Source organism: Danio rerio, chromosome 18 (genome assembly GCF_049306965.1).
Source record: "Danio rerio strain Tuebingen ecotype United States chromosome 18, GRCz12tu, whole genome shotgun sequence".
Classification (NCBI taxonomy): Eukaryota; Metazoa; Chordata; class Actinopteri; order Cypriniformes; family Danionidae; genus Danio; species Danio rerio.
This window is the reverse complement of record NC_133193.1, coordinates 20,027,211-20,042,831: the sequence shown is the minus strand read 5'-3', so window position 1 is coordinate 20,042,831 and position 15,621 is coordinate 20,027,211. Positions and strand designations below refer to the sequence as shown.

At 34.9% G+C, this 15,621-nt stretch overlaps 1 protein-coding gene across 3 annotated transcripts in view; it reads left to right on the top strand.

The window, feature by feature from the left end:
* The window catches only part of aars1 (alanyl-tRNA synthetase 1), a 31,179-nt gene that overhangs the window by 9,936 nt on the left and 5,622 nt on the right, over positions 1-15,621 (top strand). For 2 of the 3 annotated variants that reach the window (NM_001044310.2, XM_005159050.5), the window contains 8 exons: positions 165-315; positions 7,467-7,591; positions 9,063-9,207; positions 9,293-9,471; positions 9,564-9,677; positions 12,107-12,313; positions 12,961-13,145; positions 13,964-14,072. In NM_001044310.2, the coding sequence (NP_001037775.1) occupies positions 165-315; positions 7,467-7,591; positions 9,063-9,207; positions 9,293-9,471; positions 9,564-9,677; positions 12,107-12,313; positions 12,961-13,145; positions 13,964-14,072 (1,215 nt within the window). Of the gene's footprint in view, positions 1-164; positions 316-456; positions 1,107-7,466; positions 7,592-9,062; positions 9,208-9,292; positions 9,472-9,563; positions 9,678-12,106; positions 12,314-12,960; positions 13,146-13,963; positions 14,073-15,621 lie in introns of those variants that run through there. The other variant, NM_001040035.2, reaches the window with a different exon arrangement.

The following is a 15,621-nucleotide window of genomic DNA, read 5'->3' as shown; positions in this document are numbered from 1 at the left end:
TTTTACCTCTCAAACTTTTTTTTACTGTACATAAAGCTGTGGTTTATGTTTTTGACAGTAATTTAAAGTGGCAGCTAGTGTACCGTTTAAATGCACTTTCATTTAATATAGTTTTCTAATACTTACTCTCTCATGTCCATTTAATAGTTTATTGCTCTTTTCAGGGTGATGCTTTTCCAGAGCTGCGGAAAGATCCTGATATGGTAAAGGATATCATCAATGAGGAAGAGGCACAGTTCCTTAAAACCCTTAGCAGAGGACGCCGCATCCTAGACCGCAAGATCCAGAGTCTCGGAGAAAGCACGACTATACCAGGTGAAGCACATGATACCACAAAAAATGAGAACTAATAGGGATTTAATGATTCACCGTTAGCCAGTTGAAAATCGATTCAAATATGTGACGATTCAAATGTGGGTAAAATGTTGAGTGAATCGTGATACATGTTTTGAACAGAGGGGATGCTGTTTACTGGTGCAAGCTCACTTCACCTGCACATCAACGGCGAGCAAGAGGTTGGCGACAGAGTAAAATGACAGCGGTGATGTGCGCCAGACAAAACACAAAGAGTGTGCAAATACTGCAAAAACACATCTATTTTGACAAAAATGATGCACATAAACCATCAGCACAATGAAAAACTACTGTCACAGACGTCTATTACCAAAAAACTATTAACCAACTAATAAACCAAACCACGTGGACCAGATGATTTGCAGTTCCACTTGCCTTGGCAAGTGCTATGGAGATCAGATGGTACATCAGTGACTATGTTTACATGGACATCAGTAATCAAATTATTTGCCTTAATCTAATTAAGACAATAATAGGATTAAGATGTTTAAATGAGTTGCGTTTTGAATGATCCTTTCATGATCCCGTTAACATTTTATGACTGATCATTCAATTAATATCATTGCGTTACCATGCTATCCTCATTTCCTCGAGTTTCATGTAAATTTGGGTGTTTCATTTTTTTTATTTTGTCCACTTTAACTGCAGTGTGTGTGTGTGTGTGTGCGCGTGTGCGTTCGTGGACTATTCTGAGGCGAAAAGTTCTACATGACGGTTGCAACTAAAATCGGCATAGTCCACGTGTCTTAATTCGGTTTCTCTTTAGTTCGATTATGACCTTAATCGGATTAAATTAATCAAAAATCGCTGTTTACATTGTAGACTCTTAATCAGAGTATTGTCTTAATCGCATAAAAATCAAATTATTAGTGTCCATGTTAGCTTATGCAGTGTTTTTATATCGAAAGTGTGCAGATCTATTTCAGACTAAAAGAGAGGGTTGTTCTTTGACAGAAGCAGGTATTAGATTAGTTTTATCCTCTCTTTTTCAAATTGGTTTATGCATATTTTAATAATTTGCACATTATTATTGAATATTTATAAATGTTCAAGATTATCTCTTCTTAACTGTATCACATTGATACTATTACTTGTTAATTATATGAGTAATATTAATTTTACTTTAGTTTGTTTTATTAATGAGTGTTTAGTTTGTATTATTCTTGTTTTGTTTATAAAATAGCAATTAAGGTATGGCAGAAAATATTTTATATTTAGCAAAAAAGTGCTGCATTTAAGAAAGAAATGAAAGCACTCTTCACCTTCAATTTGTTTTAAATAATTTTGCTTAAAAATCATAACTAAATCATGAATTGAGAGATTAGTATGGTGAATCTTATCGAATCGTGTGTCAGATGAATTTTTACATCCCTAAAAACCAGATGATAATTGTTTTTAAATCAATAAGAAATCATTGAGGTATGGTTATTATAGATCTGTTAGATTTTGCATTTTTAGAAAAGAACCAACTTTTCAAATTTGTAATGAGATCTGTTTAAATATCTGGTTGTCACCAGAAATATTCTGCTATATTTAATCAAGAAAATCAATTTTAAATTTGTCTAAATTTATTCCTTAACAACACATATTAGTATTAAATGGAAATGAATGGAATTTCATACAAATATTTTACAACGAATATAAAACATTTTATACTTGACCTTTCACATTTTATCCATTTGATCTCAATCAAGAATGAGCTAGCTTTAAACAGTCCACAACACCTCAGCTTATATCTCTGATTAATTGAGTTCACTGTTTTTGTTGAAGACATTTAGGAATTTTTGTGACTGACTCCCCTGAACATTAAATCATTTTTTCTTTCCTCAGTGAAAAACTTTGTGTTTTTCCATGTTGAAATTTTCTTAAATGGAGTCGTTACGGTTTAAACTGTTAGCAAATTTGTCATCTTCCATGACATCCTCCTTTGTGAAGATGGTCTCTGAATAATACATCCTATATGCTACATGCATGTACTAAAATTACACTTTGAAATTTAAAATCACAGTTGGAAAGTAACAAAATCTCTTTATGCAATATGATCTTTATTTAATATACTAATGATTTTTGGTGTAATACAAAAATCTATAATCTTTTTATACACATTTGACTTGCAACTGGTTTTGTGGTCCAGCGTTACATATTACAACATTGCTCTGTATTTTTATCTGGAGCTCAAACGTGAGTATATTACTTATTAATTATGTCATAAAATGGTTCTTGTAAATATGCCTGACAAGATTTTTCTGGAATACACACTGTTGTTACACTTGATGACTTTTAAGTGTGTCTTTGGTAAATCATCATCTACATAATTTTTACTTCAGAAAACAAAAAAATTGCACATAACACCTTCTAATATATAAAAAATAATGTATAAAATAAACAAAGCAATATTGATACTGTACTTTAACCAAGATATTAACCCTTAATCAGTTCTTATATTCTAAGCAATAATAAATATTTTTAAAAGTGTTTATATAAATACCTATTATTAATATAAATTACTTTATTTTTATGTCAAAAGTAGAATACCAAGTAAAAACTGAGATTTTAATGATTTAAACGTGGTGACATAGGCCAGTGGGACACAATGGAATTGGTTACCGTAGAAACCGGAAGCCACAGAATGCTGGCCTCTATTTGTGAGTTCTATATGTGACATCACACTGTATGTTACTGCAATTCTTGTTGGTTTGTTCATTCTGTAGCTCTGACAATTCAAATATGGGTCAGCTCAGTTCAAGTTGTAAACCGTCAAGAAATGATTGTGGCAGTGTGGACTACTATCATTGTACACCACCACAATCGTCCACAGATGAAGTGGAAAACAATTTACATCTAGAGAGAGATGTGGAAAGAGGAAAGAAGCGTTCTTCTAAAAAGAAGAAATCAATTTGGAGGTGGGCCTTTTCCCATCAAAGAGGTGGCAAAAAATACACCAAGGCCTCATCTGACCACAGTGCTGAGGTCTCTCCTGCTGCCTGTTTGGCTCCTGACAACAGTGCTGCCCTATCTCATACAGCGGCCAGTTTGAGTCCCGACAGCAGTACTGAGGAGTCTCCTGCTGCCAGTTTGAGTCCTGACAGCAATACTGAGGTCTCTCCTGCTGCCAGTTTGAGTCCCGACAGAAGTACTAAGGTCTCTTTTGCTATCTGTTTAACTCCCAACTGCTCTGCGGAGTTCTCTTCTGGTGTTGTTGATTCGACTCATGACAGGAATACAGAGGTCTCTCCAGGTACTGCCTGTTTGAGTCCCAACTGCTGTATCGAGGACTCTTCTGATTCTGCCAGTTTGAGTCTCGACTGCCATACTGAGGACTCTTCTGCTAGTTTGAGTCTCGACTGCCATACTGAGGACTCTTCTGCCAGTTTGAGTCTCGACTGCCATACTGAGGACTCTTCTGCTAGTTTGAGTCTCGACTGCCATACTGAGGACTCTTCTGCCAGTTTGAGTCTCGACTGCCATACTGAGGACTCTTCTGCCAGTTTGAGTCTCGACTGCTATACTGAGGACTCTTCTGATTCTGCCAGTTTGAGTCCCAACTGCTTCACTGAGGACTCTCCTGATGCTGCCAGTTTGAATACCGACTGCTGCACTGAGGACTTTCCTGATTCTGCCTGTTTGGCGCCTGACTGGATTACAGAGGGCTCAGCTTCTGCCTGTTTGAGTCCGGACAGCTTTACTGAGGTGTCTACTGCTCCGGTCCCTCCGGCTTCTTCCTGGACTGTCTATGTGTCTCCTGCACCTGTCCGCTTGGTGACAAATTGGAGTCCAGATGTCTTTCTTCATTCCTCATTTTGTGTTTTAATGTCATTTGCTTCATATTTCTGATCTGCTGTAAATAAAGCATTCTTAAAAATGTGATGTTTTTATTTTTATTTTGCATAAAACAATTATAGGCACATTGATTACTTAAATGGTGTACCTCTGAGTGTACCTCTCTGTGAAATGAGTATTGCATATACCATTCTCTAACAATATTTTTATATATATAATGCACAGCCCTAGGTACAGTATTGTGACCTTGGTGTACTGTACAGGCTTTCTCTTAAGATTTGATCTTTCAATGTAGTATTGTGGGGGGAAAAAAAAAGAAAAAACTAATCAAATTAACAATCATGTACTTATTGTTCAATTAGTACTAAAGCAAATAAATACTTTATGCGTTAACATATTGTTCCTTTATTTCCTAAAACAGACTTTGTACTGTTTCACAGTTTTAACATGTACAGTGGAAGTCAGAATTATTACCCCCCTGAGTTTTTACCACCGTTATTACTATTGAAGAAGTATAGGAATTTAAATGCAAATGGATTGTGTTTAGAGATTTATTATCAAGATGCTGTTAACGCCAATTGGAAGATAACAATAGGTGCTTTTACACCATGTACAAATTTCCACAATTCTTTTTTTGTAATAAATTTAATAGTAGATGTAGTTTATACACACCCATTTTATATTATATATTAAATACACATGAGTAAGGATGCAATGATTTTAGATTTTGTTGGAACAATTATAGTTTGCGGTTTCACAATTATTTTATGTTCATTACATTTATAATTTTAAGTGTTGTTGCTGCTCAGTCACCAAGTAATACAGCACAAAATAATAAAAACAAACAAAATCAATTTCTCTCTTTGGAATTAAAGAAAAGTGAAAAAAAAAGCTTCCGGCTTAAATGTAAGTAATACTTCAACACAGAAAAAAAAAACATTCAAAACAAAAAAAGATATATTTGAAATTCATTATAAGCTACATTACAAATAAATCTAATCTAAAGCTGCTGAAAATCTGACTGAAAGGCACTTTTGATCGTCTATATGTTGTAGGGCTGGGTGATAATTCGATATTGATAATTATTACGAAATATAATTTTTCAATAAAACGATAATGACAGTTCGATACTTGCTCGATAATATTTACGCACTATGCGTAACGCTGCGCAAGCATTTTGCAGCCTGCCCTTCCGGATGCTGCATGCAGTAAACAAGTTTACAGCGATACAGTGTTAGTTGCACTTCAAAGAGCAGGAATTTTTTTTTAAATCAGGTAAGAAAAGGTCACAGACATTGTTGACCAGAAACGTCACTGGACTTCAGTAGTCTTGAGCTATATAGTTTTTTTTTAAATCCTACACAAAACAGCAACGTGCACTGCAAACCGCAGACTACTAGTGACATCAAAAGCAGTCATCACCACAAACTAGTTCAACGATAAAAACAATACCACACTTATGAAGATGCTGAGAAATTACAGACCCAAACAAGCGTTTGTAAACAAGCACAACTACCCAACAAAATGTCATGTCATCATTTTCTAAAGCCGTGGCTTACGAGAAAAAAAAAAAAACCTCGGAAAGACAGAAGAAATGACAGACAACACAATCTCAATGAACACTTGATGCTTTCTGTAAACTACAGGCTGCATTATTTAAGGGCATTTGTTACGACATTCTTTTGTTTTCAAGCTTATGTTGCCTTTTTAATATTAAGATATTTGTTTTGAAATCTGTAATACTTCTATTGTCCGTCATCGGTGGTAAAACAACCAGCCTTTATATATTTAAAGGACATAATCACTGAGGAGCAATCGGATGCTCAAGACAAAATCTAAAAAATAATGACATTAAAAATGCAACAAATACATGAAAAACGTTTACAACATCAGTGGATCATTCATTAAATCCTTATTTTCCACAGAGCGAAGCATCATCCACCCTTAGTTGTTTAAGATGATGGGCACAAACTAAAAAGCATATATATACATCTTTAAAAATGTATTTTTTGCAACAAATTTTGTTTTGTATAATGTGTAACTTAGTTTTTATGTATATTTTGTTGGTTAATTATCTACAGCATAAACAAGAAGAGCGAATGACATCTGAGGCGAAACGCTTTAAAACAAGCCCGCTAAAGGCAATATGCTTTAGTGCCGTCCATAAATCTGTTTTCACAATTTCAGTTTAATTCAATTAAAGAAGCGCTTTGAGCAGCATGAGCTGGACAGTCTTTACAAGCTACAGCACTTATCGTATTCTTAGATTACCTCGGAAGAATAAACTCCATCTGAAGGATGAGAGAGCTTAGAAGCTTGTTGAGTGAATGGAGAGGCTTCCCTCATGTCTTGACGTGATGTGCAATTTACAAAATGACAGTCTGCATAGGCCTATTTGTGCCAGTCTGTCAAACAAAATTGGTTAAAACACCCGCAGATATAACAGAGATCTGCGTATATGCGTCCTGCAATCTGCGATGTCAAGAGTGTGACTGCATAAGAAAGTTAAATTGCACACAATTATGTAATGTATGCGTCTCACAGTGCAAAGCATACCTGAACTTTTAAATGTCCAAGCTTAGTCAGTCATTGATATGGTCTATTAATTAAAGGGTGATTGAAAATATATGAAGTAATCGTTAGCATCCCTAAATAAAATATATTAAAGGATAATTCACCATTAAAAGAAAAGTTCATCCAAAACTGAAAATTCTGTCACACCTTTTACTTGTTCCAAACTGGTTTTATTTTTTTCTGATGTTGAACAATATCCAATAACTTGTTGGTAATGTCTTTGGTTGTTGAAAACTTGAACAGTAAATGCTAAATCAAGATTGTTCTTTTGTTTATTATCTTTTTATTTATATTGTCAGACAGCTAAAACATTTTGCAAAATGTGTTAAATCAGCTGCACAAAGCGATTGACATGCTTAAAATCCTATAAAATTGATAGATGAATAGATAGAATAGAATGATAGATTTGACATTTATCGTGATAATTATCGGTATCGACTGATATGAAAAAAAAATTATTGTGATAATTTTTTTGCCATATGACCCAGCTCTAATACCTTGTAATTTAACAGTTCTGTATAATGAAATCATTATTAAATGCTTTTATTTTATGCTATAATGGTGTTATTGCCGTAGCAATGTTGCTAACTTATCATTAATTTAATCAAATAAATATAGGTAGTTTAACTCATATTTTTAACTATGAGAGCTCAAAGAATTTATAAATGTTTTATTTTTGTATGTGCTCAAATCAACTGTAAATCCATAATATTGTCATTTTACATTTATTTCTTTTATATAAATGTTGTTTTGTGTAGGTGACACGGCCTGGCTGCTGTATGACACCTACGGTTTTCCTCTGGATCTCACTGCCCTGATTGCTGAGGAAAGAGGAATGGGGGTCGATCTGCTGGCATTTGAAGAAGAGAAGAAAGCTGCTCAGGTTAAAATCAGTTCATTTTTTCATACAATGCATTTTCCATAAATCAACAATATAAAGACAATTTTACTCAACTCACTTCATAGCTTTATAGCAAGCAGCATACACTCACCGCTCACTTAATTAGATAAACCTTACTCGTACCGGCTTGGATATTCTCTTTTTCTGACCATTCTCTGTAAACCCTAGAAGTGGTTGTGCGTGAAAATCACAGTAGTTAGTAGAAAAATCAGCAGTTTCTGAAATACTCAGACCAGCCCGTCTGGCACCAATAACCACACCATGTTCAAAGTCGCTTAAATAACCTTTCTTCTCTGTTCTGATGCTCTGTTTTAACTGCAGCAGATTGTCTTGAACATGTTCACATGCCTAAATGCATTGAATTGCTGCCATGTGATTGGCTGATTAGAAATTTGCTTTAACGAGCAGTTGGACAGGCGTATCTAATAAAGTGGCCGGTGAGAGTGTTTCCTGATAACATTCTAATCAGTGACAAAGGCGTTGCATCAATTCAATCTTTGTTCATTCATTTATTCATTTTCTTTTTGGCTTATTCCCTTTATTAATCTGGGGTCGCCACAGCAGAGTAAACCGCCATACATTCTTTAATATAAGGAAAATTATAATACGAACTTCAATAAACCATATGTTGTTGGGGTCATGTTTTTCAATCCCGTTTAATAAAATGAAAGCAGTTTAAGCTGACATTTCTCAAATAAAGTTAATAAGTAACTTTAAAGTAATAAGTAAACTAACTAAGCTTCTGTTTATCCTAAAAACACTACGGATTTCCCATAGACTGTTATTTTTTGGGTTTCCTATTTGGTTCACATGACCGTATTTTTCTCATATGATGTGAAGACATATAATGTACTTATGATATATGAAGTAGGGTAATCACTATACTGGAATTTGATACAAATCTGTACTGAAAATGTTAAAAACGTCCATTTCCCGCAAACATTTAAGCACGATCTTAAACACCACTGCTTTGCCATTATGTTTACGTGCTAAACAGAAATTACTGTGATTGGTCATGAAGGTCATCTGTTCACCGAACTCACCACTGTTTACTGCTTGTAACTACAGATACAGAGACATTGAAGCATTTCTAAGTAACATCGATGAATTGGTTTGTCTATAAGCTGACATACAAGCGATCTGCTGATGAATTGTGACTTTAAAATGTTCCAGTGTCACTGTATCTGTTTTTACACAGTGTGCAAGAGTGTGAGCACAAATAATAATTTGCTGGTTGCAGTTCACTTAATGGCCACCAGTGTCGCTACTAACATAAGTTTCTGAATTCTACATAAAACTGATTAAATTTACAATACAGAATTGGTAAAGGCCAAGTTAATACAAATGTAGACAGGCTGAAATAATCACAGACATATATTCAAAATTCACTTGTAACTATGAGCGCACTGTATGTGAATATTTGAGTCTTATTAATAATGACTGTTACATACAGTTGAAGTCTCAAGGCAAAGGCTCTGGAGATGAAGACCACATCATGCTTGACATCTACGCCATCGATGAGCTCAGAAATAAAGGTGTCGCTGCCACAGATGACAGCCCCAAATACAAGTACACTTCCGATGATAATGGCAACTATGGTAAGAATGTATTTATTTATATCACTATGGTTTTAATTTCACATTAGTTCCTGTGCTTATGATTCTCTGCGTTTGTTTGTCTCAGAGTTTGAACAGGCGGTGGGCACAGTGTTGGCACTCAGGAGAGAGCGTATGTTTGTGGATGAGGTGATCACTGGTCAGGAATGCGGCGTCCTGCTTGATAAGACCTCGTTTTATGCTGAACAAGGTGGCCAGAGTTTTGATGAGGGCTACATGCTTCGAGAAAACGACTCTGCTGAGGATGTAAGAAACAGACAGTGGTCATCTGAAGATGCTAAATAGTCCATTTCTTTTGTGCTTTATGTTTCTGTTATGCTTTATTTTGGCTGTTTCAGAGGATGGAGTTCACTGTGAAGAATACGCAGGTGCGTGGAGGATACGTGCTGCATATTGGTACGGTTTACGGCACACTGAAGGTTGGAGATCGCCTGACTCTACATGTAGATGAGGTGTGTGACATTTTTATAACTTTTTGTAACTTTTTTTCATAGTTTTTGAAGCGTAAAATGTGATGAAAGACCATTGCAAATGTTGTCAGGAGCAGCAGGTGAGTGCAGAAGCTACATTTGAAAATACCAGGGTAAAAATACATTTCCATGTTTTAAAGACATGGCGTAGAACAATGGAATTAAATGCAGTTCTTGTTGTCTGGTCTGAGATCCACTTTATATTGTATGTCAATCAGGCAGTGAAGATCATTGATTTGAAAGAAATCAGATCTTAAATGTGGTGATTTTGTAATGCCATTTTTGGACTTAATGGGAAAATTTTAAGTCATTGTGCAAATATTGCTAAAATACCAAACTTTTTACATGTATGATCACAACAAACATTCAAATCAGTTGTCGTGTATAGATCTAAAACCTTTTTAGACTTTTGTACAATACCATATCATTATCTTGATACAAAAAGTCATTATTAAAAATACCAGGGATGAAAGTGTGGATATAAACATGATGTAATCAAAATGAAGTGAATCACCATTTAAAAATAACTTGACGCTTCAAATAAAGATTGTATCAATTACAGTCTGACATTTAAGAAACACTCTGACATTTAAAGTTTTCTGCAAGGTACGTTCTGATATCGAAAAATACAGGAAGTGTCTTGAATAGCTGTGCTTGGAAAGAATGAGTCATTCTTGAAGTGTGGGATGACCTATTGTTGGCCAGTTTGTTGACATGGAAAATAATACTAAAATGACCATAACGTGAACAAGTCTGTTTTTGACTAATCCAATTCATTCTAATTAAGTCATTGTGAATAACAGATGTGGTAATAAAGAATAACAATCTTGTCATTCTTATTAAATATGTTAAGATAAAATATATGACATTAATATTAATAATTCAATACTTTAAAATAAAATGGAATAGAAAAATACTTTTTTTTTTTTCATTTTCAAAAGGTGCATTATCAAGCCATTTATATGTAATATATGACCTTGTCATTAAAGGGCCATGACACCCCCCTCTTTCGGTTAAAGTCTACTTCAGAATTTTTTCAAAAGATGCATGATTAATGGGCGTGGAGCTCCGCGAGCATCGGGCAGGAGTGGGCGTGGCCAGCAGGGGAGAAGGGGAGCGAATAACTGCTGTTGTCAGTTAGCTCACAAAATGAGACACAAAGAGGAGACGCATGAGTTTATAGTTTACAAAGTTAAAGTGCAAAGAAATGAACAGTGATTTAATGCCCTGCTACATTTGTCATTCAAAATTTCATATACACATAACCACAATTTATATCATTATAAAGATAAGTGTGTTCATGTAAACCCTATAAATGAGGACTTCTCCCTCAATCCCCGGTATCCAGCAGACTCAGTGCAGCAGGTCTCCTGACCTGTCTATTTTAACCGTTAGCCCTGCTGGTAATCTGGAGGATTTAGGCAAACACAGCAGCACGGCGATGTGTCTGAATGTGAACGAACTCCTGATAAAAGTCAATGTCCGCCATTCTCTAATTCTCGTGCTGCTCTCCCGACAAAAATGCTAGCAGCACACACACAGCTTTGCTGTATGATCGGCCCTGACAAGATCGCGGGGGAAAACATGCAACAAACCCCGTGGATGATGGAAACAAACGCATATGAGCCTTCATGAACGGCTAAATACTGTGCCGTGGTTTCCGTGTCTCTCAGCTCGGGCTTGACACTGGCAGGTCTGGCAGGTCTCATGAATAATTAAGCAGCCGGCTCTTCTCATAGGATAAGAAAACTCCGCTATGAATAATAATGAGAAACCGACGCGTCATCATTGCACTTGCAGTACTGCGCTACGTCACCGATTTTGATCCCGCCACAAAAATCATTTTAAACCCGGAAGCTAAAATTAGCTGACAAAAGCTCAAAATTATCCAGTTTTCCCCACAATTAAAGCTGACAGGTGCTAACATCGTCTTAACTGATGCTCAACACACACACATCTGTTAATATAAAAAAAAAAAAGTTCTCCGGGGTGTCCTGAACCTTTATGCGTAACAAGTATTTTCATGTAAAGGATAAGAAGCATACTCATTCTGATCTATATTTAATAAATAAACAAAAGAATAAGTGGCCATACTAAACTGTTTAAAATTTGGGATCATTGAAAACATCTTACTGACAAACAGGTAAAACTGAGTTGTTTGAAGGATATTGGCAAATTACAAAGTTTTAAACATGACATGATGTTGCAGGAACTACACTGATCCTTAAATAAAGTCTTTTAATATGTCGGCAAACAATTCTAGTATTTAAAATGCCTTACAAGTATTTTTAAGACAATCGTAGTAAGCCAACTCACATCATCAGTTTTAATTCAGGCTATTTTACAGCTCTAATTGAAAGAGCCCAGCATGCAACATTATTTCCTTTTCTTTTCCTGTGTCTGTTTCTCAGGCTCGTCGTAGGCCGATCATGAGTAACCACACAGCCACACACATCCTGAACTACGGCCTGCGTTCAGTTCTCGGAGAAGCGGATCAGCGAGGCTCTTTGGTTGCTCCAGACAGGCTGCGCTTTGACTTCACAGCTAAAGGTGCAATGAGCACAGATGAAGTGCGACGCACAGAAGAGATCGCCGCTGCCATGATTGCAGACGCCAAGGTCAGACTTGTTCTTTTCTAAAGTTGAACCATTTTATTTTATTACTGCTTGAAACTTCTCCATATTCAATTTATTCAACAAGTTTTTCACAAGATTCCATTTTTTAAAATTCTAATTGTTTATGTATTTAATTTTTTATATTGATTTAATTATTAGCATTAATAAATATTGTTGGGTTTATTCATTTTAACTGGAATTGAATGGAAATCTATTGAATTGAATGTAGTTGACTGCCAAGGTAATTTAAAATGAAAATGAAGGAAAGGAGTTTGTGCTATAAATATACTGTATAGTTAATGCTACATTTACTATTATTACATTATGATTTTTTTAGATTTTTTTTCTTACAAATTCTTATAGACAATAAATATTCAAGTGTTACACGACAGCATAAGTAATGTAAATTTTAAAATATTGGAAATAAGCATGCGTAGTAAATATAATGCATAAATAAAATGCATGACAATGCAAGTCCAAACATACTGTAAATGAGCAGGCACTTAATAAAATAAAAAAAGATATTTTTAATATTTTCTAATTGCTTGTATGAAATATCACATGTCAAAAATAATTTGCATGAACAAAAATAACTTTAATTTTTTTAAATGTTTATCTGTTGATTATGCTCTGTGCATGTCTTTCTCTAGGGGGTTTATGCTCTGGATGCTCCTCTTGCTGCAGCTAAAGCCATTCAGGGTCTGCGAGCAGTGTTTGATGAGACATACCCTGATCCTGTAAGAGTGGTGTCTATTGGTGTCCCAGTGGAGGAACTGCTGGCTGACCCAAACAGCCCTGCAGGATCACTTACCTCCATCGAGTTCTGCGGTGGAACGTATGAATATTACAATTTCTATTTTGTTTTTGTGGGTGAAATGTAAGCAAAACTGATCAGCTTAAATCAGTATTTTTTTTGTCTGTGTTGCAGAATACAATATTAATCATTTATATTACAATTTTACAATTACAACATTGCATTTTAAATTAAAAAGTTTTTACTAATGCAATTACATTTTTTTATGCGTAGTAGAATATTTGTAATCCTGGACCACAAAACCAGTCCAATCCAAAAATACTTTGAACGGGTCTAAATGATAATTAATAAATTATAGTTTCTTTTATCCTGAAAATCATTAGAAAATTAAATAAAGATCATGCTGAATTACAATTTTTTCAAATTTTGTTCTGTAAATTGATCAAAATTCTATTGAGATTGCTGGCAATGTGCATTACTAGCAATTCATTTATACAACTTTAAATAGAATTTTGTTACTATTTTCCTTTTCAATCAAAATATACATCAATACAAATATTTATTCTATATCAAGAAATTGACACTTTTGACTGGATGTGGTCCAGGGTCACATTTCTTAAGTTTTCTAATTAAAGGATTTTACCCATATACTGCTGCAGAACTATACATGTACATAGTTTGGTGTCCTTTTGCATTGTATTTGCAAATTTGTGTGGAATTTCCATACATTTTTTTGACTTGAGCATTGTTGAGTTTTGACTGTTTTTAATGTCTGTTATTAAAGTATTAATGATAGTAACGGCATACAAACAGTATACGCCCTTTTGTTCATGCAAGCCGTACCCAAGTGAACAAATAATGAATGAAGTTTGTCTAATTTCTAATATTTTTACCCACAGGCACCTGCAGAATTCAAGTCATGCTGCACCGTTTGTGATAGTGTCAGAGGAGGCCATTGCTAAAGGAATCAGGAGGATTGTGGCAGTGACTGGAGCAGAGGCTCAGAAGGTTAGAGGAGATCATAGATATGCAAGCTATTATTGTTTTTGTCTGTGATGTGTAGGTTGGGAATCCAGAACCAGTTCTTGCTGTCTGTTTTTTGAGTTGTGTGTGAGAGAGACACAATACAAGGATTAAATATTTCAATTCATAGTTTTAATCTGACACACCTTTTACAGGATGATTCCTTTGAGGCTTTCATATGAAGTTTTGCAATAGGCTTATAACGTCTTTGGTAAACATTTTTGTTAAACAATAAATTAGACAAACCCATAACGTACACATCAGTTTTAAAACCGTTGTATTCTAATAAATGTGTGCCTCTAATTCATCTAGATAATGTTTCATGTGAAAGTCAGTGCTTTGTAGAGTACAATGTGTCTTCATGTTTCACAGACCATTTTTACCATACTATAATAATTAGTCTGTGCTAACATTGATTGCTAGAGGAAATTGAGGCTTTTTTGTTTACCTTTTTAATTTTTTTAATATTTTAAAAACCTACCTTATTATCTTTGTTTTCAGATATTTCAGATAAACCTGTTTCAAACATGTACATGCTGACTGTCAGAGCCAATAACCAATCACAAGCGTTTAGGAACTAGCTCGACAACGCTTAAAAAGCAAGCAAGATAATATTTAAATTGATTTATTTGCTATAAATGCACATGTTGTTCTGTGCTTGTACTTGACACATTAAGTGTTTTCTTTGAGCAGGTAAAATTAAAGGTACAGTTCATATATCATCATCAACTTTCAGCAGTGAAATTTAAACCACACTGAACTGAACTAGCTCCGGTTTCCCCACAGTCCAAAGACATGTGTTACAGGTGAATTGGGTAAGCTAAATTGTCCGTGGTGTGTGAATGTGTGGATGTTCCCCAGAGATGGGTTGCAGCTGGAAAGGCATCCGCTGCGTAAAAACTTGCTGGATAATTTGGCGGTTCATTCCGCTGTGGTGACCCCGGATTAATAAAGGGACTAAGCCGACAAGAAAATGAATGAATGAATGAACTGAACTAAACTGAACATCAACTTTGAAAACTGGACTTTACTAGAACTATGTTAAGTTGCTTTGACAATCTACATTGTAAAATAGCTATATAAATGAACATGAATTGAATTGAATATATCTGAATGCTTGTATTAAAGGACAAAATTTTATTACAAAGAATAAACAAACATAAATTTATTTCTAAATTAATCATTTTAATACAAGAATTGTTGTGCTTTGAACTAAAATATAGAATTGTGTATGGAAAGCATCGTCAATGCACCGTTATGTACTGTACTGAGATATTGAATTGGGCCGAATCGATGACATGATAATCGTAACTGAACCGTGAGACCAGTGTAGGTTTACACCCCCAATCAATAAGATGGTTAGAATCACTGAAGATCACACATCTCAAAATCTTAAATCTTTTTCTTCAGTTTCAGCATTTAGTTGTTTATGGTCTCACCCTCTAGGTCTCTGCGACAGTCATGTCAAAACTATCAATTCCTACTTGTTAGTATAGTCTGATTTAGAAACATTTCATTCAGTTGAGGCAGTTCT